The 27,075-nt window shown below is 36.8% G+C and overlaps 1 protein-coding gene across 1 annotated transcript; it reads right to left on the bottom strand.

Annotated features, from left to right (window-relative positions):
- Positions 1 to 7,540: 7,540 nt before the first annotated feature.
- LOC5569597 (facilitated trehalose transporter Tret1) lies at positions 7,541 to 26,299 on the bottom strand. Its single transcript, XM_001652823.2, has 3 exons — positions 25,502 to 26,299; positions 9,098 to 9,193; positions 7,541 to 9,046 (listed from the first exon to the last, which is right to left on the bottom strand). Exons 2-3 carry the CDS (start codon positions 9,179 to 9,181, stop codon positions 7,655 to 7,657), a joined length of 1,476 nt encoding a protein of 491 aa, XP_001652873.1. The 5' UTR covers positions 9,182 to 9,193; positions 25,502 to 26,299; the 3' UTR covers positions 7,541 to 7,654.
- Positions 26,300 to 27,075: the final 776 nt, after the last annotated feature.

Raw genomic sequence — 27,075 nt, 5'->3', positions numbered from 1 at the left:
TTTGTGGATTATATCTCGCTTCACATAAAGTCGTTTGGCATACGACCATTTGGCATAAGGTCGTTTGGCATAATGGTCGTTTTTCATAATGAGTTATTAAATCACCACCTGATCAAAACATAATATTTTACTTATTTAAAAATTATTTGATCGGTGTTCAGACAGATTGGACTAAGTGTTTTTTAAAGGTTTCAGGAAAACATACCCCAGGCAAGTGAAATATCTATATATTTGCATCATTTGCAGTGATAATGGAACTTACTTATTTGATGACACATATTTATCGAAAGAACATCGTAAAAATCAGAATTGATGAAGTCATGAACGGTTCCCATATAGCCGTAGGGGTAAACGCGCAGCTATTCAGCATGACCATGCTGAGGGTCGTGGGTTCAAATCCCGCTGGTCGAGGATCTTTTCGTAAAGGAAATTTTCTCGATTCCCAGGGCATAGAGTATCTACGTACCTGCCACACGATATACACATGCAAAAATGGTCAATCGGCAAAGAAAGCTCTCAGTTAATAACTGTGGAAGTGCTCATAAGAACACTAATCTGAGAAGCAGGCTTTGTCTCAGTTGGGACGTAACGCCAGAAAGAAGAAGAAGATGAACGTATCTTTAGAAGGCCAAAATACACAGCGCAACAAAATTGACATTTTTGGCGTGTCTCAAGGATCAAATTATGTGTCTCTAGATTTGAGATTGCTGCATCTGATGCCGTTCTCAGAAATGTTCCAGCACATCACAATGTTATGCTATAGGTCGCCAAAGTTGTATAAAACACTGTTTTCATTGATGTTTACATGAAATTTAAAATAAGATTTTTAGTGATCTTTTCCACCAAGCACTCCAGATATAACTTTACCTTTCGTTCCAGATTAAATTTGGTTGAAATTGCACGATTTAATAAAAAAAAAAACGATTTTTCGACATGCCGTCTTCATACAAAACTATTCGTTTCTCTCATATTGCAAAGTACAATACTTTTCAAAACCATCAAAAATTAACTTTTGAGTATCGAAAATATTATGAACTTTGTTAATAAGTATTGTCATACACATCAAATTGAAGTTCTGTGACAAATTAAAGCAAATAAATTGTCATACAAGCTGGAAAACTTGCATGCAAGTTGGCCGAAATAGTCAAACTTCACATTTTCAACCATCAATATCTTAAAAAGTAGACGTACTATGATATTTTTGAAAACGGCCATGGATGTAGCAACCCTAAATTTAGTTAAGGCGAAGTAGGCCGTCATTGAAATTTGTACGCGTCGTTGATGATTGTTGTTTATTCATCTAACGATTACGAATCAAAGAAAATCAGTTGGTTTTGCACTGACACAGCTGAAAAAGTATCAGCATACTTTATGCATGTTGGTGCGTACAGTGATACTTTTTCAAGTCAATATAAACTACCAAGACTGAGTTTTATCACTTTGAAATCAAGCTGAAAAGTCATCATTGATGCCAAAACAAATGACGGGCTACTTAGCCTTAATAGCGGTATTTTGTAGAGATGGTCGAGTCTCGGATTTTCAAACCCGAAACCCGACCCGAACCCGAACCCGACGGGTTCGGGTCGGGTTTGAGGGCTACAAAATTATCGGGTACGAGTCGGATTCGGGCTTACAAAAAGTCGGGTTCAGGTCGGGTTTGGTGAGATTTGTGAACAGAATAACAACCTAAAAGCTTCCTTATGGATCAGAAACGATGAATTTACCATCTTTTCAAACTCGGGTTTGATTCGGGTTTTTCTTACAAAAAAGTTTCGGGTTTCGGGTCGGGTTCGGGTTTACACAGCGAAAAATTTTCGGGTTCGGGTCGGATCCGGGTTTGCTATTTAATTATTGTCTCGGATTCGGGTCGGGTCCGGGTTTGAAAAAATAAAATAAGACGGGTACGGGTCGGGTTCGGGTTTGAAAAATGTGAAACCCGACCATCTCTAGTATTTTGGTGCTTGAGACAAAAACATGTTCCGCAGTGATATCATCTAGGCGTGTCTATCTGAACTACGACCATTTATGCTGTACATGTACTTTCAATAACTAACACACTTTTTCAATGCGTTTTGACAATATTGACACCTACGCATACATTTCTGACGAGATTCCAAGCGTGGTGTATTTTCAGAGATTTGTCGAGCACAAGTCGGTACCAACAAATGCCGAGCTCCACATAGATAATGATTTAACTTTACCAAATTGAAAACACATAAACACAACCAATGTTTAAGGTGAAGATGAATCGAAGTCAACCCTCAAATTTTCCAGAGCACAAATCTGGAGAACCTAACATCCGTTTAGGCTGAAAAGTTAATCGATTGGTCACTAGCTGGTGGTGACCAATCGATTAAATTTTCAGCTCAAACGGCTTTTCGGTTCTCTAGATTTGTGCTCTTGAAAATTTGAGGTTTGGCTTCGATTCATCTTCTCCTTAAAACAGTTCACTATAAATGCAAAATTTTATGAAAGCTTTGACGGTCAGGATTTTTCCGTGTCGTTGTTATTTATTTTTTGCTTTCTAGCCTTGAATGAAATTATAGACCAGCAATATTAAAAAGATGAAAATTAACAACAAAGCTTAACTAAATATTAGGTATTTTACAACAAAGAACAGTCTGTGTTTGACAGAAGGCAAAATATATAATTTAAACAGTAAAAGACGGACCGCCAAAAATATTGGAACATAAAGAAACTTAAAACATCGAATATGATGTTTAAAACCATTGAAGTAGCTGAAGTTATCGGTTTCTTTCATTTAGTTTGTTTTGCTAATAAACTGGACAGGTAAATTTGTTAGACTGTCACCATTATTTCAAAAGGAAGTTAAATAAAGACCACAATTTATTCATAATGCATTGGGAAATCCAACAATCGACTGCTTTGATTATCCAAAGAGAAAATCGGTTAAGTCTTTTCGATCACTACAGTTACGATATACGCATACAATACTGAATGTGATAAAAGAAGGAATGTGTATAATCAAAATATTTAACAAAATACGACCATAATGTTTGCAGCATAACAGCTCGAGAGAACAATTTATGTTTGTTTGAAATAAAAAAAATCAGATTAAAACCTTCCATAGCTATAATTACGTTTTATTTTTATTCTAATTATGTTTTATTTTTATTCTAATGGAATTAAAGGCTACCTAGTTGGGACCTTGGAAAGTTAGCCAAAACTGAGTAATTGGGCTCAACTACGGAATTGCGTTGAAACAACCCAAAATTTCCGTGCATACTAAATAAGCTGAAGCATACCTTAGATAATTTTAGAGAAGAGGATTGTGAGATAAGGTATCATTTTTGTACCAATTCATTCCAAAATAAGCCTGAAATCGTCAGTGGAGTTCAAGAGAAACGTGGACATGAATTCCACCTAAAAAAACTGTTTTTTTAGACTCTTTACGCCAAACGACTATTACGAAAAATGACCTTTATTCCAATATGCTTCATGGCATATGGCCTTATGCCAAACGACATCAGGCCAAATGACTTACCACCAATTTTGAGAATGTACTCTAATCTAAGGAATACAGTAAACCGAGCGGTTTCGATCTTGGCAAGAAAAACGGCGGTAACGAATGTAATGTATGTAATTCGACGGTATCGGTTGTTCAAATCTCGCGGAACATTACTAAAGGACCTATCTAACATTGAGAGGCTCTCTTTGTTTACTTTCTCTTTCATTAATAACTGAGTCAAATTAACCTCTTCTGTTGCGTTTTTTTGTATGAAACGCTAGTCAAGGAAATTGACTCTCGATCTATAGTGAAAAACTTCCCAAAATCTCTAGTATTCCACTGTTATAATCGAAAGAGAACGAGAGAGGAGAGAATCTCTCATTTGTACATAGGTCCTTTAGTAATGTTCCGCGAGAAATCAATATAAGTTGGCGTGAGAGGCGTGTGTTCTAACCACTATATCAGGTCCGTCCCCTTACCACCTCACATTGTCACTGCTATAAGTGTATAAATAAACCAATTTTTGTGGAACTGTTGCTGAATAAAAATTTTCAAAACGGAAACGAATTCACGTGGCGTTTTATTTCCCGATCCTTCTATCTTCAAGGTATAACAAAATTTACCATAAAATGTGTTGTTCTGTGATAAAAATTTCATCCCAATTTTCTACTAACAAATTTACAGCATATCATACAGACATCATTTGGTTGACTTCTTATTTAACGCCTCAAACCTATAACCATTCGAACGACCAGCCGCATCGCAGTGAACGCTCGTCGCGAGTGGTAAATTGCACTCCTGACAAACGGATCTCTTCCATAAGGAGTCATCGGGTAGATCGGTCATAGTAAAAATCATGCAATAACGAGCAGCACGCTGAGTGACGCATGTTCGGTTCGCCGACGGCGGTAACTCAAAGAGCAGCGGGAGAATGTGAAAGATGCAAAAAATAGAATGATGGTTTCCCTTTCGCGAGAGAGAAGCTCTTGCGTACGAAAAGAGAACTGCTACCTTATAGTACTTCTCCATCTCCGACGATGGAGCAACACAGCGATTTTCGCTTCGTTGTGATGATACGCAACCTTGAATTTATCAAATGATTAGATAATTAACTAAAAGCGCGCGAATAAATGTTCAGTTTTGTTATCTATACAAAGTGATATATTTGATATAAATTCTGATTGTTCCTTGGAAGAATATAGTATAGTATTTGCATGTATATAATATCAATCAACTGTATAACACTCAGGGACGCTATCTATTGTTCCATTCATGGCTGCTGTGGAATATTCCACTGCCAGTCAGCGTGCAGCCTCTGTATGTTTTGTCTGGCCGTATCGTGCGCCTATATAAGGCGCACCCATTGAATTTGTAAGCATGTACTATCTTTCGTTTCTCCACCGAGTAGGCATGCTGTCTCTCAGTGGTAATAAATCTGTTAAAGTGATGCTGTTCGCTTGATTTGCCGTCCATTGTATCGTAAAAGACACAACGTAGGAAAGACGTCCTGGCCGGAACAACATACAGTTAACTCTCCCTTACTCGATATTCCGTATCTCGATATCGAGTTAGAGAACCATAGTAAAAGTTGGTATTCATGGCTACCTCGATGGTCCCTTGGATCGCAGTTACACTGGTTTTGTGTTCTGTAACTCGATACCTCCCTAACTCGATGGTCCCTTCAATATCGAGTAAGGGAGAGATGACTGTATTAACAATATATTCATAAGTTTTCAAAGAAAGTGGATCTTGAGATTTTATCCTTCAAACGTTACCATAATGATTGATTGTAACAAGAACTTCCCGTGCAGCTTTCATAGAGGCTGTTAGCTTTAATACTAAATAACGTTGCTGATGAAGGGCACACAAAACACCCAACTGACCAAAGGAGAGTGGTCCGATTGACGAAAAGCTTCTTCTGACTGGAAAGGAAAGGATGGTTTACTGTGTTACACTTACAATGCATGTAACTGCCGCCGTTAGCGCACGGTTATGAGGCCCACAATAGAACACATTTTCCTATGGGAAGCGTGCGGGTGGTCATTGGTTTTTCAGTTCTGTCGCCTAAACGGTAAAAGATACCACTTTGGCGTCTATGGACGAAAGTTAGAGTATGGATTGATGAAACAAAAAATATTTTTTGAAAAATTTTCATGATACAGACGATAGTTTTTTCGCTATTTTTTCGACAATTTTCTCCATGGTGAAAAATTTTACAAGAAATGTTTTTCTTTTTATATGTTTAATAGATTGCTGAGAAAATTTCCTTTCGATTTCACTAAAAAACTTTTGTTCTACGATGCATAGTTCAGGAGATATGAATTTTCAAAGTTTGAGGTATATAGAGAAATCATGAAAATTCATCTAGAGTTTTCCGGGAAAATAGGCCACTATAATTTTTTTTGAATTTCACTTTTGGTCATGTATCCACGAGCTCTACCTCTGGTGAAAATTTCATGCAAATCGGAGAACCTCCGGCCCAAACCTGTCCGATAATTTAAAAAAATGCCCAGCAGTATTATCGGATGAAAATGTAAATTTCGTAACGGGTGTCCTTTAGCAAACTGCTAAGAAGATGACATAAGTGTGAGGCAAAATTTTTAGATATTCATTTTGCGAAGCTTATTGCACGAATATTCTTATAAAGGCTAAGTTATCATCAAAAACAACTAGGTTCATCATTCCTGTGAACATTAGCCGTTATATTCTAATAAATCAGTAAGAAAAATGTCTTTTTGTTCCCGCTATTGCCATAATTGGTACTTCTACCCTAGTTGATTATCATGTAAAAATATTTTTTCGGTTTTTCCATTTTCTAAAATTTTACTTGGGCGTTAACCTGAAGCTTCAAGTGTTGTACTTGATAGTGAATTGTAGAACACAATATATTTGCAATAACCATTCGGCTAAGGAAGGCCCCTTTGATATAACCATTTAATTAACTTCAGAACATAAAGAGTTTGGGGTTCTCATTGCGCTTCTACGCCAACTTGTCCCATGTTCTATTGAAACCTTATGGACCGCGGGACAAATATGACAGATGAATGAAGAATAAGTAAAAACCGATGAAAAATAACGACTGCTATTATACGTTTCTTCCCAATAAAACGCTTCAAAATTTACAAATAAAATGTTTGAATATTATACTTTATCATCTACTTTTGAAATGTAATTTTAAGCTTTTATCACAGCACTTTAGGGAGGTTCTGATTAGAGTTACTGTGCACGTGCCGTAGCCTTGAGTGCAGGAGCCTTACTGCTTGCAAGCGCACGGGCGCGGTGTACATTGTGAAACCTTTTTTGGTGCGCCTCATTTTTCTTGAGATGTGTCTCACTGCGGTCTCATGTGCTCTGTCACATGTGTTGTTTAATATTCAGCTTAATTGAAGAGATTACAAAAGTTTTCAACGAGGATCGAAATTGTAATTCTTGGATCGCGAGTCCCGACCATATCATCTAGACACCTGCATAATGAGGCGAAAATAGTTGTAGAGGCTCTTCGTTACTAAGCAGTTGTTTCACAACTTGGATACCGATGGCGAGCCGTAGCGCCAAGCAGCGCATGAGACGAGTCTCCCAGAGAGCACACGACCTAGCGCGCTTTTTGAATTTTTGTTAGCCTCCGGCTAGCGCAGCACACTAGGACTCCGATGTGCTGAGAGACGGTTTGGTAGGAGGCTCGTCGGTACATTTATGTGATCCTGAGAAATATGTAACTTCTGATGCATCGAATCATTTTTGTTAGCTTGCATCTTTTTGCCATTATGGGTGAAAAATTGTTTGTTGATATAGGTTTAGAAACAACGTAAATGTAAAATTATAGCCACTGGCAAGGAAATTTTCAGCTTAAACCCAATCTATATCAAAATAAACCAAATTAAAATAAAGCATAGAAGTGTCATCGAGTTAAAATAAAATGATACAACATTCAAATAAACTATCAACGATTTTATTACACTAAGATTAGAACTAATTAAGCATAATAAAAGCAAGGTTTAAGTAAAATAACATAATACAAGAACATTCAACAACGGATACAATTGAACAGTTTAACGGTGGTTCAAAACTAAATATATTCAAACCTGTTTATCCTAGGTAACAAAAATGTCTACCAGACAACTGCTGCTATTCGTTTCAATGCAAACTATCCATGTATCTTGGATCATAAAATGGCTTATCCCTATATCACACCTTATTTTGAACAATTGCCGTTTTCTCCGTAGGTCGCCAACCCGACTTGAATGCATCTTCAATTTCCTGCAGAGTGCGATTCTTTGTTTCTGGCAGAATCATGTACAGCACCAGCGTTCCGATCAACGAAATTATTCCATAGATCATGAACGTCCCGTTGGTGCCGACGGTCGAGAACAGCGTAGGACCTGTTTTGATTACCACGAAAAAGCATACGAAATTGAACGACGACGTTAATCCCGTTCCTATGCCTCTGGTTGCAATGGGAAACACTTCTCCACTCATGCACCACGGTAGAGGGAAGAGTCCAATACCGATAAAAATTATATAACTAATAAGGAATATCAGCGACATCCAGGAGAGATTCTGGTAGACCGGTATACTAGTTTGGAAGTAAAGGAATATTGATAAACCAATCAGACTTATGGTAGTTCCGGCCCCACTCAACATGGCCAACGGTCTTCGTCCAAACATCTTCAAAAGGACACACGCAAATAACGAAGTTATCACCCGAACGAGGTCAACGATAAGCATAGCCAAGTACTCGTTGATATTACTACCGATGGTTGTTTTCATGAGGGAGATGGAATAGAATGCAACGATGTTGACACCAGAGAATTGCATAGTGAAGAAAAATACCAGCAGTGTGATTAATGGTAAAATGAACTCTCGTTTCAGCAGACTTTCTTTAAGACTAAGCTTCGAGCCTTGGGAATTCCCCGCAGTGCACGACCCGCTGTATTTTGCTACCATCTCGTCAAATTCTTTCAGCGCTTCTGCATCATGCCCTCTGAGCCATCTAAAAGCTGCTTCAGCTTCCCGGCCATGTCCCTTCGAAAGTAACCAAGAAGGACTTTCCGGGCAAAATACAACTAGCACGTAGCTAGCCACCATAAAGAACGAACAATACAAGGCAGCCATCTTCCAGTGGAATAAAGTTCCGAACAAGTGGGACAAAAATATTCCGAACGACACCGCAAACGTAACACCCGCCAGCAATATTCCGCGATATCTCGGATGACTAGTCTCGGCTATGTACACAGACGCTGGCGGCCCAACTAATCCGCAACTGAACCCGGTTATAAATCTTCCCACTAATATCATATCATAAGATAGGGCCACTGATAACACGCAGAATCCAACGGCAAACGAGATGCTCAAAATGAGATGCGTAACTTTGCGCCCGAACTTCTCCATCAAGAATCCACCTAACAGGCAGCCAGCTGCCATCGGAAGCGGTGCCATGGACGCAATCCATGATGATTGTTCATTCGTAATCTGAATGTTACTGCCTGGACTTTGTAGCTGCGGTAGCAAAATCGCCGAAAATCCGTTGGTCATTCCAGCCGCCGCACTCGCAATGATCGGCCCCGTAGCTGCGATAACCTGAAAATGAACATTATCATTATCAACATCGCCAAAATCACGTGAAGTTACCTGTCTAGTCAACGGGGAGAACCTCTTGGCGGCTACATTGCTCTCGATGAACGATTTGTCCTGGATGTTCTGACGAATGACCATTTTGACCTAGATCTGCAAAAAACGAAAAAAAGGAGTTCAGTTTATTGCCCTAGGTAGTAGTAGAGTTCCAATAACCCAATTTGATAAGAAGCAAGTGCAATTTGGTTTGTCATCATCAATCGGCACAGTAGTGGATGCGTAGCTGACCCAAATTCTCGAAGATTTATTGAAAAACAACAGAACGAAACGTAGAATAAAAACAACGGCCAGACTGATAACGGGTTCAACAGCACCAAAGCAAACAGTCGTAAGAGTGGGTGATGGATTTATGTCGGTTGTAGAGCATACGGAAGCCAGTGACATGACAGGACATGAAGTGATATAAGAAGATAAGCATTATTGTTATCTAAGCCAATTGTTATCCGCAAGTATAAAAATCGTCTTAGAAATGTTTCGCATTTTGTATTTCGACAATGAACTACCTGCTTATGCTTACAGCTAAATGAAAGTCAAATTATGTATTGCAAATTATCATTGCAATAGGCTTTTGTTACGGAAATCTTTCGTGAAACGATATACTTTCCCGCACCGTTGTCATGGTATAGCAGACACTTTGACACTTTGCTTTGCTTTGTAGTCGTGGACGTTACAGAGAGGCTGAGGAAGGTGCTTTTTCATTATATTCAAGCAAGGATTTCATCAGGAAATCATTTGTCAAACTTTTCAAGATTTCTCCAGGTATTTTGACATCTGTAATTTCACCAGATCCAAAAACTTTTCATTAAAGAATTTTCATTCCACGGATTTCGCTAGTTTCCTGTAAATTATTTTACAGATACTCCGGAATTTATTTTGGGAATTCCTCTTCAAGAAATATCTCAAAGGTAATTTTCTAGAACTCTTCTAGGGTGCCTCCAGAATTGTTTCGAATTTTGCAGTAATTTCACTAGAAATCCTTGCAGATGCTTAAGAACAATAAGGTACCGCTGGGCAAGTGGGAACGAAAAAAACGATAGTTCAAACAAATTGTTCAATAAAATTTTCAAATGTCAATATTTTCCAAATCCAACAACACAATCACATTTTGACATCATATTTGCTGGTGGGTGCATGAAACTTATCGAATAATTTCGAAATTGTGAAAACCTTGGAAGAAAGTTTTAGAATGAGTCATTGGACGCAGTTACCTCGCTAAACGGGGCAAGTGGGACACATCCAGTTTCATGCGTCATTCCACATCAGTAAATCATCCATTACAATAGTAGGATTGATAAATCATAGATTTTTTATTTTAAGTACATGTTTGATGAACATAAGGGATCAATCATAAAATACGTAACGTTTTAGGAAGAAAACCTTTAATTAATAGTATGTCACCTCACATTTAATTTTAACTGAAAATTCCTCAATAAAAGCTTAAAGAGGTTTTAACCATGTTCAAAATATATCATTTATAAGTTGTTAATTAAAATGTAAGACATAAACAATCAATAATTGACGAAATTATAAATATGTTTTGTTATTATTTACATGTATGGCAGAAAACCACTTAATGGGGTGGAATTGTTTTCCATCATTACTTAATTTGGTAGAAATAACAAATAAAGTTCAAATACAATAGAAAAGTAATCGTTCTCATGATTCATTTCAAATTTCATCTTTGTGTTTGTTCAATTTTGAAGTCGTATTTTAAAAATAAAAAATATAAAAATAAATAAAGAAGAATTACACTTTTCTGCTCCCTCTTATGCAATCACGTAATTTGAGATTGATCTTTTTTGATAAAAATCATTTGTTTGAATGTTTTAGTGCTACTCCCTAGGAAAATGTATGAAACGTATACGAAAAGTTTTGATTCTGATTTTTGTTTTAATATGTCCCACTTACCCCGGGTACAAACATATTTTGGGGTAAGATAGACCATCAAAAATTTCATATGAAATGAAAACAAAATACTGGTTTATCGTTAGCAGCTTGTAATAATACATAAAATTGTAGCTTACAGATGGAAATTCGATTTATAACACATTTATTTTTTATGAGTCAATGCAAGGCGTGAAACGTGTCACAATTTATTATGCAAGTTGAAAATGGCGCTGAACTGACAACTGTTACATGAACCACATGGTAATAAAAATAACAAAATTTTTAGTACATAATACATTCCTTGTCATTGTATCTTCGAGTTTCTAGAAGAATACCCCCATGAAAAACTTTTCCTAGTTGAGCTATGACGAAACGCCCCAATTACCCCGGATTCTCACTTGCCCGGGGTACCTTATCGCATATGGTACCCAATGTCAAGTCGACTAAAAAAATACCACAATGTACTGCACAGTGGACTTTTCTGCAAAAAATGTCTTGACGGCACGTGATTTTTTCGTACCGGTTTGGCCAATTGAATGTCATTTTATCTTAGTTTACAAGAAATGATTTATTCATAAATCAATGTCTCTGGATTCCGCTGAAATTGTATCGATCTTTTTACCGTAAAAGAAAGTTTTTTCATGGGGAAACGGGAATTTTATCGCAGCAGAATCCAGGGATATTTTTTTCCTTCTAATAAAAATAGTATAAAATTACCTTCAATTGGTTAAAACCGTACGAAAAAATGATGTGCCGTGATCGCTCAACTATCGTTGGTCTATGAAAAATGTTTCTTTTGCAATAAAAAGACCAATTCTATCTTAGCGGAATCCAGAGATATTGAGTTTTAAGACAATTTTCTACAAAAAAGTCCACTGTGCACTGGAGGGTGAATTATATGAAAGAGCTCCTATATGTATTTCTCTAGAAGCTTGTGCAAGTATTCGTTCGGAGGATTTCGTAAGGAATCCTGTCAGTAGTATCGTTTTGAGATTGATGATGATGTTGATAATGATAATAATTTAGTCATCATCAACGCAAGAAACATATCGGCATGGAATGATCTAACTGATGGTTTGCTGTAGCAGTGCGAGCTAAAATGTTTGAGTAACTTACAAAGTATTTCTCGCGACTGGCTGACAACCCCTCCTTGATACTCAAATATTGAAATGTAAGTTTCAATTCAGTGATAGCGGGTAGTTTCGCCAGAAAATACCTGCAGAAATATTTCAATCTTGTGTCTTTCACTTTCATTTTTCTATCCCTGCGTTCCAGAGATCCTCTCAGACCGGGTTTTCGTAGAATGGATTACGGAATGAACGAACCCGAACCCAGCTTTGTGCCGGGAATTGAACAAAGTCTATCATCTATTCCAGTGGCGCGGGAAGTGGGTAGGGCAGGTAGGACATATACTACGCACGAAAACTCCTGGGTAGGACATTCAAAGGATTGTCCTACCCATGGTTCAACAAAAAAAAAAAACAAGATCAGCTTGGAAAATAAATTATACTATTTATTATATGTTCAATATATATACAAACTCGATAATACTAATCATCGTCAGGCCCGGATTTAGGGGGGTGCCAAGGGGGCAAATTCCCCGGGCCCCCCGATTTAGCCCCCCCCCCCCCCCCCCTGAAGAACCAAAGTTAAGAACAAAAAATTGAAATATCTTTTAATATTTTCTATTTACACATTTGAACATAAAATTCAAACGTTTGTCTCAACTTTCCAATACTTGAGTAAATATTTTTTCTTCACCTGAATCTCACAGTATGGTTTGGTCAATAATTATTCTTCAATGTGTTACAAGAAAACATGAATGTTAAGTCAAAGTCTTCAAAATTCATCTCTTATTAGTTTTCAAAAAATATTGGAATTAAAAATACGCTTAACGTTTTTACAAGATCTTAAACAATACAACTAAACTTGTAAAGCACTGCTCAATTTAAAGATTATTATTGTGTTCCTATTAGAACTTTAACATTTAAACATATTTGTAATTCTATTAGAAACTTGAAGTGTAAGAGAAATTCTTTTGTGGCACGATAGGCATGAATAACATCTCATAAATAGCTTGATATTCGTTTCATAGGAATAAATCAAATTCTATTCAAGAGTTTGGGAGAAATTAAAATAAATACTATTTTGAAATACCATTTATTTTAAATTGGAGTATTTTTGAAATGTGAATATTTACAAGCATGCAAGATTCTGCTAATTTGTTAACTTAGATGATATGTAAATTTTGTAGAAGATTATACTTAAAGTAATTTTTTGTTTTAAAATCAAGTTATTATCTAAATTTCAAAATTTTTGTCAAAATGGGCCAATTTCAAGAACTTAGACACTTTTGCATAGAATTTGATGATTTATTCACAGATCTAATTTGAAGTTATTTCCAACATTCAGTTCAGCAGTTAAAATTTCAGGTTAATCGGTTTGCTAGAAGCAGAGATGCAGGTCTCTAAACTTGACCATTTTTGTATAAAATTCGGAGTTTGTGTACTTTAATCTTACCAGTACTGTAAATAGTTTTTTTTTGTTCAACCAGAGACAAACTGGAAACTTATTGTAAATATTAACTTTGAAGAAAAACAGCTTTGAAGATTTTCAGCAATTTCTACTTTGTATGGAGAATCCACTCATATCATTGGACCGACCATCTCGTTTACAACTCAAATTCCATACATTGGTTTGAGGAATCCCAAAACGTGCTGAAGTTTGTATAAAAGGGCCCCTTTTATGAAATATGACCCGGGCCCCCCGAAGCACAAATCCGGTACTGATCATCGTACTTATTCTTATGGAGGGTCGACGATCCCTAAAAGTACTGGCTCCTGAGAACAATTGTGAATGAATCAATGAATGGTTTCTGCATATACCTTGGGACAGAATGTCGTGAGCATTCCTGGAAGTAATTCTTGAGAAGTTTCTGGAACATCCATATAGCATTATTAAAAGGTTATTGAAGAATCTTTGGATGAAGTAATGGACTAATCTAATAGCCATGGTGTTACATGCAACACGAGTGTAATGATGCTAACGATTTCTCAACGTGCGATTACATGTGATGTGATCTATTAGAGCATTGCTGAATCTTTTGACGATTTTAAGAGCCATTACTATTGAACTCTCACAGTATACTCTTTAGAAGTTCTTGGCTGATTCTGAATTACCTTAGAAATTTCTGGAAGTAGTTCTAAGTTGATTCCTGAAAAAATGCATCAAATTTATACTGATATTTTATGGCATCATTCATCAAAATATTTAAAACAGATTATGATGATTTTCTAAAAGATTTTTTTGCAGATTTGTTGGCGAAATTCCAGCGAAATATTTGTTGGAGTCCTACACGATGTAATAAAACTGACTTAATAATAATATTCATATTTTTTAATATGAATGATAACAAAAGTCGTTCCAATGAATGATCCTAAAGACAGGTCTGGTAGTAGGTTTCTTTTCAGAGGCTTAATCTATATTTTTAATGCAAGTATTAAAAAATCCAATGCGGCGCTCATTTCAAATTCACTTCCAGCGGCGGTGCTAACACGCAATTCAAACGCAACGTTAAAATTTAAGTAGGCTAGGATTTTTTCGTTCTTCAAATACACGAATGTTCCTAATTTTCTAAATCTAAAACATTTGGTGATTTTTATTATCACTGCGACGGTATATCGACATTTTCAGATAATTGTATTCCGTGGATTTGTCTTACGTCCCAACTGGGACAAAGCCTGCTTCTCAGATTAGTGTTCTTATGAGCACTTCCACAGTTATTAACTGAGAGCTTTCTTTGCCGATTGACCATTTTGCATTGTATATCGTGTGGCAGGTACGAAGATACTCTATGCCCTGGGCATCGAGAAAATTTCCATTACGAAAAGATCCTCAACCAGCGGGATTTGAACCCACGACCCTCAGCATGGTCATGCTGAATAGCTGCGCGTTTACCGCTACGGCTATCTGGGCCCCATTCTTCTAGATTTCAGGAGTTATTTTTGAAAATCCTTGTTCATTAAGGGAGACTTCAAAACTTACACAAGGTTCATCGGAGGTTACTTTAGGATTTTCTTTAGAAATGTCTCACATATTTAAATTTCCAAAAAAAAAATTCTCTCTACACCCGATATCTGAGTGAGCAAAATTGTGTCGCAATTAGGTGAGTCCCAGTTCAATAATGATAAAAGTTTTAAATGATGCTTCTTAAGTGTTTTTTATTTTTTTGTTCTCGGTCATCTTTTTTCAATACAACGAGTGACGAATACTGCTGCGTATGAACTTGACAAATGATTACTTCTCTCATAGCTCTGTATAAGTATGTATTGCGTCGAAATGTCGATTTGCATTTTATATTTTTTATGTATTTATTATGTCTTCGAAAAGATATACGATTAGTTGAGGTATGAACAAACAAATAAATGTATAAATAAATAAATAAAAATAACTAAATAAATAAACAAATCTAGAGTTTGGTTCATGTGGCATAAATCCATTTGACATAATGCCATTTGGCATGAAGAACATTTGGCATAACAGTCATTTAATATAATCGTCATTTGGCATAATATTGATTCAGTAAAAATAGGCATGTTTTGAAAGATGGGATATAATTATGTTTATGCCAAATGCCCATGACCATGCCAACTGGCCTGCCCCCTATAATTTCATAAATTTACTGTGAGGTTTTTGACAAAAGCACATTTCAATTCACATTCAGGAATTCAATCAATGGTTATCAAAAACTGTCATAAATTGTTATAGAAAACAAAATTTGATACCATTATGAGAAGATTTTGAAATCAAATTCTGCTCAAATAGCTAGGCTTACATTTGGTGGGTGTTTTGTAGAAACTAATATATATTATATTATCACTTATTGCAGATGCCGTGAATGAGACCTGGAATGATCTTTGCAGGATCTTTTGAAAGAATCTTAGAACAATAGCCTGCAGAAATTCCACAAGGATTCTCTAAGTGATTTCCTGTGAGAACTTCTGATAGGTTCAATACTCGAATGGTTTTATGTCCCTGGAAGACTTTGTCAATCCTTGAAAACACACTATGATATTCGCGAATCAGTATTGCGACAAATATTACATAACTGAAACAAAAACACGTTAACCGAGACATCGTGCGTAGAAGTACCGTAAAACGGGGTAACTTTGATAGCTTCTTGAAGAAAATCTGATTCTAAAAGTCTGGATTTTTACTATATATTTTTAAATAAGTGGGCTTCGTAGCCGTGCGGTTAGTGTCACCAGGCATTTAGCCGCATCGTGCTAGGGAGTGTGGGTTCGATTCCCGCCTCAGGCCGGTAAACTTTTCGTGAGGAATGTTTTCCGACTATGCCACTGGGCGTTGCATGCCAGTCCGTTGTCTAGTGTGGTGCTTCCTTCAAAGGGCATAAATGCCCACTGGAAGCATTAACGTGTCAGTGTCTTTTTTTTTTTTTAAATTAAGTACTGGTATCTTATGAATCAATTGAAGTTGAAAGATTACGTAACGTTTCATTGAGAATGAACCTACCGTAATTCGGGTCAGTTTTTTGGATATTTCTTACGTTACTTAATTAAATCATGGCTTCTGAAGTCGAATATGAAGGCCAAACGCTTACAAGTCATTTACTTTTTATGTTATTTCAAAATTAAAAACACATCGAACCGCGGAATACGCCTATGGCAATTCTACATTCTTATGGTCGGTACACCGATCATAAGTAATGTGGAAAAGGATAGGACAAGAAACGGTCAAGGAATGATTCCGCTACCGAAATTACTTGAGCTGTACGCTGCTGAGAAGTTGAGCTGATTTCACAACGTCGATAACGCCTGCCGTACAAATAAAACTGAGCTGTCACTTTTCCGTACGGAAAAATGTGCCGCTCAATTATTCCGAAATTTTACTTGAGCGCTTTACGTTTCTGGTGCATTCCACGCATTAACACGCGAAACATCTCGGAATCCAAAGATGGGCGACTTGTGCCCCTATCCATGTTTTCAAAGGCACTAAACTGGAGAAATAGTTAGCAATGTTTCTGAGCTTCTAATGTTAAGCTTTCTGCCCAAATCCGTAATAAAAAGTGCACTGTTGATGAATGCTTTCTTAGCGAGATTTTGATGATGTCAAATTTTGATCAACTTCGCCAAAAAAAAGTTTTTATGTAGCTTCCCAGTCATCGCAGGGTGGTCCAACGAAAATAAGTTTTTCAACTCTTGTTTTTTTAATATTAACTTTTTGACAAAGTCATCTATAAACGACTTTTAGAACTCAAGAAAATACAAATTTACATGCAAAAATATGTTGATATCTATTTTAGTTCAAAAGTTATTAAAGTTTTTGTGATAAAAACTATTTGTTTCTCACTTTAGTAAAGTTACAAAAATAGCACATCTGTTTTTTTTTTTTGTTTTTTGAATGCCGTCAAAAGATATTTTCTATGTTTGCCCCAAAGAGAGATATTCACAATCAAAGTAGGCATGTTTTTGTGAGAAAAACAGCAATAACTCCCAAACGGAAGGAGATAGCGAGTGTCTTCACTCACCAAATTACAAATTTTTTAAAGCTCCAAAAGTGTTTCATCGACTATTTTGATCAAATATTTGAATTAAAAACGCTAGAGCCGGAAAACCAGTTTTGTTCGGACCACCCTATATCACTGTACGAAAAAAGCTAAATTGGTCAATTTAAGAGATACTAAAAATCTCTTTTAGCAAAGTTGCTCTAAATGGAATGGTCTACAACTTCGCTGAGGCATGTATAATATAATTTCTACAAATAAGAAAGTTAGTTACACCATTTCTATGAAAACATGGACCACCCTAATGTTCAATAACTCCGAACAAAGGGCCTAACTAATACAAGCAACTTTGTGGAAGACCGTTTTCGTCTAATGTTTCATTCTAAAGTGAAGTATGCACTGCAAGAAATGCTCAAGAAAAGCATTTTTTTTTTATCGTAGTACGCAGCTGAAAAGAAATGTCAATTCGAATGGAGCTCACTGTAGGAAATTTCTTGACCATTTTTTGAGCAGAAATTTTTACTTTTCTTGAGCGGAACAGCATACCTAGCTTAAAGCTCAAAATCTATCTTTCCGCGTAAAATTGCTTTCTGGACCATAGTGCACTGCAATACAAATGCATTGAGTTAAATAGCTATCTCATTATGTTTCATACTGATCAATAATATGTTACAATTTGATCTATAATAAAGTTTTCTGAAATTAAAATAATTTTTAATTTTTATACAATTCTGAGTAAATATTACACATAAAATAGTTTACTAACCGAGTTTCCAATTTGAAACGATATGATAAGTGCTTTTATGTTAAAACTTTATGTTTTCTATGTTGTTGTATTGAATTTAATAGGTTGGATTGGATACGACACTTATTCATCCATAACTGCGGGGTAATGGAATAGCCAACTGCAGGTGATACATACCGTGAGGAATCAAAATCCGAACGGTACCAATTTCCGGACACTCTGAGTATATTCATTAAAACAATGTGGAATTTAATGTTACAGTGCCCGTATTTTAATCAATCTGGTAATTTAAAGAATTTACAACATTTTAACATAATTTTTGATCTAGTTGTCATTGCCACATGATTAATAAAACACAAAAACAAATACAGTGCGCATCGTACCTTCGTGCTGTGCGTACACGAATTCTCTCTGCTCTTGGAAGTTTTCTTAAAAACTACCTAAAGCAATAAAACAGTACTTTTCAGTGCTACAAAAACAGTACTTTTCAGTGCTAAAATTAAAAACGGTACTTTTCAGTGCTACTAAAACAGTACTTTTCAGTACTATTTTTTCTACTATTGATCCCTTTACGATCCTTGTTTGGACCCGTGCCTTCGATTTTTCGTTGGACCCGTTGGCGAAAGCTAGCGGTGGTAATCCTTCTTGGACACCGTCTTGGGAAAAAACCTTTCGAAGGTCACGTCTTCTTTCGTTTATTAATCAAACATGGTATCAACAACAAACAAAAGGAAGGGTGAATCTCTGAATTCACTACTTCCTTCCAAAAAAGTGGGTTTTAAAACTGTCACTACACGTGGCAAGAATAGAAGAAAGGACGCTTCCCCGGAATGCGAACTTTCTTCCAAGGGTGAAATGAATAATTGTATCGAAATGAGCAATCAGTTCGATGCTCTAGACAAATTTTCCGAACACCAAATCGAAGCAGCCTCTAGCCCAGGCTCTTTGATTCAAGTGAGGAAGCAAAGAGTGCCGCCTATCGTGGTCAGTTGTTCCGAATTTGGGGGATTTAGGCAGGAGATCTTGAACTCCATTAGGGGAATCAAGGTTTCCTTCCAAATCGCAAAGAAAGGAGACTGTCGCGTTTTGCCGGAAACTCTTAAAGATCGTGAGCTTCTTCTCAAACATCTTGAAGAGAAGAAGCACAATTTTTTTACTTATGACGACAAAACTGAACGTTTGTTCAAAGTTGTCTTGAAAGGTCTCTCAAGTGACTATAAATCACCTGAAGAGATCAAAAATGGAATAAATTATATACTTGGATTTTCCCCAGTCCAAGTAATCATTATGAAAAAGAGAACCCAATCTGGCATTGTTCGGAAAGGGCTTTCTCAAGAATTTTATTTAGTTCACTTTAACAAAAAAAAACTAAATAATATTAAAGCTTTAGAAAAAGCAAAACTTTTGTTTGATGTCCGTGTGACATGGGAACAATTCCAGAAACCTGGAGGAAATTACCAGAACCCCACTCAGTGCCGTCGGTGCCAAAAGTGGGGTCATGGTACAAAAAATTGTCGCATGGATGCTAAATGCATGATTTGCGGAGGTTCTTCTCACGCCAAAGACGTCTGTCCAGTGAAGGAAGATACCACCAAATTCATATGTTGTAATTGCGGGGCTAACCATAAGTCCAATTTTTGGAATTGTCCTTCACGCAAAAAGGTCATTGAGGCTCGTGCCAGGCAGATGAAAGATAATATCCGTTACGATAACGGTCGTTTCCGGAATTTGCCTGGTAGAGTATCGAACAATGCTCATTTTTCAGTTAACGATCGCTTGATCAGAAATCATACCCATCAGGAAGATCATAATCATGCTCATTCACAAACTAATTTTAATCCGACGGGTAGCCGTTCGAATCTATCTATTTCGAATGTATCTACCCACGGTAAATCCTTTGCCGATATCGTAGCAGGAAATTCGAACTCCTCCCCTGTTCGATCCATGGGTACCCATTCTACTTGTTTCAAATCAAATGGAAAAAACCCTACCGCCACAGGTAACTCCGCTTCTTCGTCTACCGGAAATTCCAATGGGAAATCACATGACATGTCTGCCTCTGATTTTAATTTTCTAACTGAACAATTGAATCTAATGATTGATGCAATGTTCAAAGCCACCACTATGACTGAAGCAGTCCAAGTAGGTGTAAAATTTACAAATCAAATTGTTATTGGATTACGTTTTTCTAATGGATCCAAATAATAATTTAAATATTTTAAATTGGAATGCTCGTTCTCTGAATGGTAAAGAGGACGAGCTGCTTAATTTTCTTACGGTTAATAACGTGCATATAGCAGTTATTACCGAAACGTATTTAAAACCTGGACCTAAACTCAAAAGAGATCCTAACTTTTTTGTTTATCGTAATGATCGACTTGATGGGGCATGTGGGGGAGTTGCAATCATCATTCATAGGCGTATAAAACATCAACTGTTTTCATCATTTGAAACTAAAGTTTTTGAAACTTTAGGTGTTTCTGTTGAAACACAGTTTGAGCTTGAGCTTGAGCTTGAGCTTGATTGGCCGCCCGTGGATGCACTCCAGTATCGCCAGATCAGCTGCACTTACACAAGGAACCAACCGAATGACTGCTTGGGACTAACAGGCATCCTCAGTGTATAAGTGCTGGTGATCTTCTATTTTTAGGCAACAATGGCACCTGCCACGTCAGAATGCAGACCAATGAGGGGAAGGGGGAGGAATTGATGATGCATTGAACTGACTCCCACGTAGACCGTATATTCCACTGCATCCACGTCAGTTCATGCGGGAGTGTATGGATTGGGGGAAAGGCATGGCAGAGAGGTTTGCTTTTGTGGTTAGCAGACTACCTATGTTTCAGGCGTAAGAAAGGCGTGCGCGTGGAAGTAGGAAGCGTTAGGGAAACGGTTTCTTGTCCGTCTCTGGTTCTAGCGTTTGCTATGAACGAATAGTATGAGTGGGATATATTTAGAATGGAAGATAGAAGCAAGTGAGAGATATACAACTACAAAGTACGAGGAAAGGGACGGGCCTGGGATTGAACCCATGACCTTCTGCATATGAAGCAGAAGCGGTAGCCATCAGACCACCAACCCCGTCTGTTTCTGTTGAAACACAGTTTGTAAATATACTTTCATAGCTGCCTATTTGCCTTTTCAATGCTCTGGGCAGCAAGTTAATTTGCTCCAAACTGACTTGCGTAAATTGACTCGCAATAAGTCAAAATTTTTTGTCATTGGTGACTTGAATGCCAAACATCGGTCATGGAATAATTCTCAAAGTAATTCCAACGGCAGAATTTTATTTGATGAGTGCTCTTCAGGATATTTCTCAATTCAATACCCTGATAGCCCCACATGTTTTTCCTCTTCTAGAAATCCATCTACGATTGATTTGGTCTTAACCGACTCTAGTCATCTTTGTAGCCAACTGATTACTCATGCTGATTTTGATTCTGATCATGTCCCTGTTACATTTCAAATATCCCAAGAAGCGATTCTCAATCCTTTCAGCTCCACTTTCAATTATTTACGAGCCGACTGGAATATATATAAAACGTATGTTGACTCCAATCTTGATGTTAACATTTCTTTAGAAACTAAACTTGATATTGACAATGCTCTTGAAACTTTAACAAATTCCATTGCTGAAGCCCGGAGCATTGCAATTCCAAAATGTGAAGTAAAATTTGAATCCGTGATTATAGACGATGATCTTAAACTCTTGATCCGTCTTAAAAACGTGAGGAGAAGGCAATTTCAACGCACTCGCGATCCTGCTATGAAAATTATATGGCAGGATTTGCAGAAAGAAATCAAGAAACGTTTTGCTCAATTAAGAAACAAAAATTTTGAAAATAAAATTTCTCAATTGGACCCTGGCTCTAAGCCCTTTTGGAAATTATCGAAAATCTTGAAAAAACCTCAGAAGCCAATACCGGCATTGAAAGAGGGAAACAAATTATTACTAACTAATTGCGAAAAAGCTCAAAAACTTGCTATGCAGTTTGAAAGTGCGCACAATTTTAATTTAGGACTTACTAGTCCAATTGAAAATGAAGTTACTCAGGAGTTCGAAAATATTCTCAATCAAGAGAACGTTTTCGAAAATGCCTGGGAGACTGATTTGGAAGAAGTGAGAACTATTATTAAAAAATTCAAAAACATGAAAGCTCCTGGCGATGATGGAATTTTCTACATCCTCATCAAGAAACTTCCAGAAAGTAGCTTATCATTTTTAGTTGATATATTTAACAAATGTTTTCAATTAGCATATTTTCCTGACAAATGTAAAAATGCTAAGGTTGTTCCAATTTTAAAACCAGACAAAAATCCTGCAGAAGCTTCTAGCTATCGTCCAATCAGTTTGCTTTCCTCCATCAGTAAACTTTTTGAAAAGGTTATTTTGAACAGAATGATGGCCCACATCAACGAAAATTCAATTTTTGCCAATGAACAGTTCGGATTCCGCCATGGACATTCGACCACTCATCAACTTTTACGTGTAACAAATTTGATCCGTTCCAACAAATCTGAAGGCTATTCTACTGGTCTTGCTCTTCTAGACATAGAAAAAGCATTCGACAGTGTTTGGCATGAAGGTTTGATTGTAAAATTAAAAAACTTTAATTTTCCAACATACATTGTTAGAATAATTCAAAGTTATCTGTCAAATCGTACACTTCAGGTTAATTATCAGAACTCCAGATCTGAAAGACTTCCTGTAAGAGCTGGTGTTCCTCAAGGCAGCATTTTGGGACCAATATTATACAATATTTTCACATCTGACTTACCTGAGTTACCTCAGGGATGTCAAAAATCTTTGTTTGCGGATGACACAGGCCTCTCCGCCAAAGGACGAAGCCTGCGTGTCATCTGTAGTCGATTGCAAAAAAGTTTGGATATTTTTTCTTCATACTTGCAAAAATGGAAGATTTCTCCTAATGCTTCCAAAACTCAACTAATAATATTCCCACATAAACCAAAAGCTCTTTATTTGAAACCTTCAAGTAGACATGCTGTCACGATGAGAGGGGTTCCAATAAATTGGTCAGATGAAGTTAAGTATCTAGGGCTCATGCTAGATAAGAATTTAACTTTCAAAAATCACATTGAGGGCATTCAAGCCAAATGTAATAAATATGTAAAATGTCTCTATCCCCTTATTAATAGAAAATCAAAACTTTGTCTTAAGAACAAGCTGTTGATATTCAAACAAATTTTCAGGCCAGCCATGTTGTATGCTGTACCAATATGGACTAGCTGTTGTAATACCAGGAAGAAAGCTCTGCAGAGAATTCAAAATAAAATTTTGAAAATGATTCTGAGGCTTCCTCCCTGGTATAGTACCAATGAGTTACATAGAATATCCAATGTTGAAACATTGGAACAAATGTCAAATACAATCATTGATAATTTCAGGCAAAAATCGTTACAATCTTCTATTGCCACGATTAATGCGTTATATGTTTAGGTTAAGTTAGGTTAAGTATATTAAAAACGTTTTTTTTCTCTTATAAGCAGGTGAAATCAACTCACCTGTAAAAAAACTGAACTGCTACGGCAAATGAAATGTAATATGTTGTTAACAAAATGTTAATTAAATCTTAAATTTGTTTTACCAAATTAGGATGATAGTGTTGTCAAATAACACAGAACACCTAGATATAAGAAATGAATGTAATGTTTGGAATGATACTAATAAAGAATTAAAAAAAAAAAAAAAACAAAAACAAATACTTTGCTTTAGTTAGCCGTCATATGTTTGCCACGAAAGTTCTTTCGGTAGAAGTGTTGAAATACTTAGCATCATTCTTTGACTAGTTATAAAGTGTTTTATTTTTATAGTGTGTAAAATCATTTGACTATAAACATACTCTGAATGAAAGTTGAGTGTTCCAGTGACTTGTCAGCCATTGAATATGGTGCAAATGTGTGTTTAGTGCTGAAAGAAGATTCTGTCCGGGATTATGATCAAGTGTTTGAAATCCGGACATTATATTTTACCGCCTTGTTTTCGTCGTATGAGTTAATTTACAAAAGTGAAACATATAGAGAGGCATGTAAGAAAACATCTACGATTCATACAGAAGTCGTTATGAGTAAAATACAAAACGAATTATGTGGAAAAATTTGCTTGAATCTAGTGTTCAGGTCACAAGCGATGCAACGTAGGTAATCAAAATGCATGGTTTAGCTATGTTCTGCTCTTCAAAGCGTTGTAAGGCACGTGAATCACTCAAATTCAATAATATGTGTTATGGAATTAAATTGGAACATGATTTCGGTAAGTTTTATATAAATAATCATGAGCAATTAATCTTGGCTGGATTTTGATACAAGAGTGTCCGGATTTAAAGACACATTCGCTTCAAATGTCCGGATTTAAAGACAAGACATGTCTTACAATTTAAACGATTTTCCTATTATAATCTTAACTTTCATGGGAAAGTTAACTACTAACTAGCTAACTACTACGCACCGCAATAAATCATATTCGGAATAGGGTTCAAACATGTGTAGCTGCTTGATTGTCCGGGTGTTGATGCAGCACGGTACAGTATACCGATGATTTTGTTTGCTGAGGTCGAATCATTTGCTTGAAAGCGGCAGAATAAGAAATAGCTTTAACCGTACACCAAGACACATACTTTAACGATGAAACTTGTAGATTCAAATGTAACCCAACGAGCTGCTTGAAAATCAAAACAGAACAATTTGCAATTCAATCACCAATAGGTATTGTCCCCACACTATACTCATGTCATTTAAGTTGTGCGCAGCCAAATCTTCTCGGGTACATGTTCGGCTGTTAGCTGAGACTATTCTGTTCGTTCAAACAGCTCTGTAACTTTAATGAGAATATTAAAGCTCAAAACTATGTTGTTTAACAGGAGACAATATAAAAAATCTTCTTTTGGCTTCATAGAAAACTATTTTACAACTTAAAAAATGTGTTTGATGATTGTCACACGTGCTAATTGGATTCCCGTGACCTTGCAAAAAATTTATTTTTCATGTAAATATCGTTAACTTCGGTACCAACTCGCTAATCAATTTCTCTCTCAATCTTGAGTGGGTATTGAGTAACACCCGCAGGTAAATCTTCATCTGACAACAAAACATAAATGCTTCTGCTTTACAGCAAGCCGAAAGAGGAACACAAAACGAAGCGTGCACAACATTTCTTCATCCACTTCTTCACGCTTAAACATCCTTGAGAAACGACTTTCGTTCCACCACTGACTGACCGCCGACTTACCTAAAACACCCAAAACTCAACGAACTTTATGCCTCGTCACTGAATCTAGGTCAGCAGCAGCAGCTGAGAGACGCGTTGGTGACCCCCAAAAAACGTCTCTGATGCAGGTTGATGAGTAGCAGATCAGCTGTTCACAACTCACTAAATCATCTCCATCGACAAGGGAATGGTAAAATGTTTGCTCACGTACTCTGCCTCGAAGCGTCTTCCACTTTTTACCGGAGCCAATTACCGCTCTTCTCACCGTTCACATGCGGATTTCCCAAAGCCTTTCGCAAGCCGGACCTCGCAGAACTTCAAGGTTGGATGAGGCCGAGTGTTCTTCCTACTCGTTTCGGCGATGAATTCTACACCCAAGACACTCGCCTCGAAAGACGTAAGTTACTCACTCCCCGCACTAGACAAACATTGGCAGTTAGGTTTGGCGACTGATGCATCACTTTCCACTTGAGGAGCTATTCATATTTCAAAGGTTTTGCATTGTTAACAAGCCAACAGTTAAAGCAGTCACGAAGGCAGCAGCAGCAGCACCTCCATGTTAAATAATAGTTCAGCCAAAAAAATCACACCTAATGTCTCCTTCACAGCGGGTGCTGATATCTACACGAGTATATTTAATATTTTATTGTATCACGTCGTCCAACAAATCGATAACGTGTGCACCAATCAATCGAACTGAAATTTAAACCTTAGCTTAGCTGTTCACAGACCATGTGGCCACTGCGACTCTCGAAGAGGCACGCGCAGGTCAACCGCCCGAATGCGCGTCTCGTAAGGGACTGACTGAGCCGAACGGGTGTATAGCCGTTTGTTTTGCGGGTGTGAAGATTTTATTTTTTGCGCCAACTGCTGTCTGGTGTTGGCGTCGGAGGAAAGTGAGAGCTAAGTAGTGAATTTATTCGGCCCATCATTCTTCTCTTCTTGTCTACCGAAAAATTATAAAACCCAGAAAATGTGTGTGACGACTGATGAGAGTATTGCGTATTTAATTAATTGAAGAATAGTAAATTCTGAAGCTTAACCCTTCTGCAGACAGCTTCATCTTTTAACACGAATCAATATTCAAATAGGGATAACTTTCTTGTTTCTCGATATTTTTGCCTCTTTTTCCACAATACTCATTACTCAAAAACGGCTGCACCAAGATGCTTCAACAGACTCTCAATCAAGTATGGTTTTTAAAAGTAAATATCCAAACACGATAAATGATCTTCAGCCTGAGATTTTTACGTGGGTTGTTTAGGCTACGCGTTGATCCCCACAGATTTTTGAAATAACGTTGGATTCAGATAACCAATGATCAATACCGACTTAGATTCAGAAACCAGTTTTTTGAGAACTTGTGAAAAACGGTGCTAAAATTTCGAAAAACAAAAAAAAAATATTGCGAATCAAATATTGTTTCGTGGTGAAAAAATGATGCTGCTGATAGAAGGGTTAATAAGAACTATATCCAAAAAAATGCAACATATAAAAACGTTTAACCAAAAAATATTTTATGTCGGATACTTTTGAAACTCACCGGGAGTAAATATACACATATGAGCTCTGTTTTTGGAAAGTTGTGTTATTCT

This window comes from Aedes aegypti, chromosome 2 (genome assembly GCF_002204515.2).
Source record: "Aedes aegypti strain LVP_AGWG chromosome 2, AaegL5.0 Primary Assembly, whole genome shotgun sequence".
Lineage (NCBI taxonomy): Eukaryota > Metazoa > Arthropoda > Insecta > Diptera > Culicidae > Aedes > Aedes aegypti.
Note: the sequence above shows the minus strand (reverse complement) of the source record. Positions and strands in the feature narration are given on the sequence as shown.

What these genes read in the sequence shown, in the direction of transcription:
- LOC5569597 (XM_001652823.2), bottom strand. Translation starts at nt 9,181, where the DNA reads ATGGTCATTCGTCAGAACATCCAGGACAAATCGTTCATCGAGAGCAAT. An exon ending in TCTCCCCGTTGACTAGACAG is followed by an intron (nt 9,047 to 9,097) that starts GTAACTTCACGT and finishes GTTCATTTTCAG; the next exon opens with GTTATCGCAGCTACGGGGCC.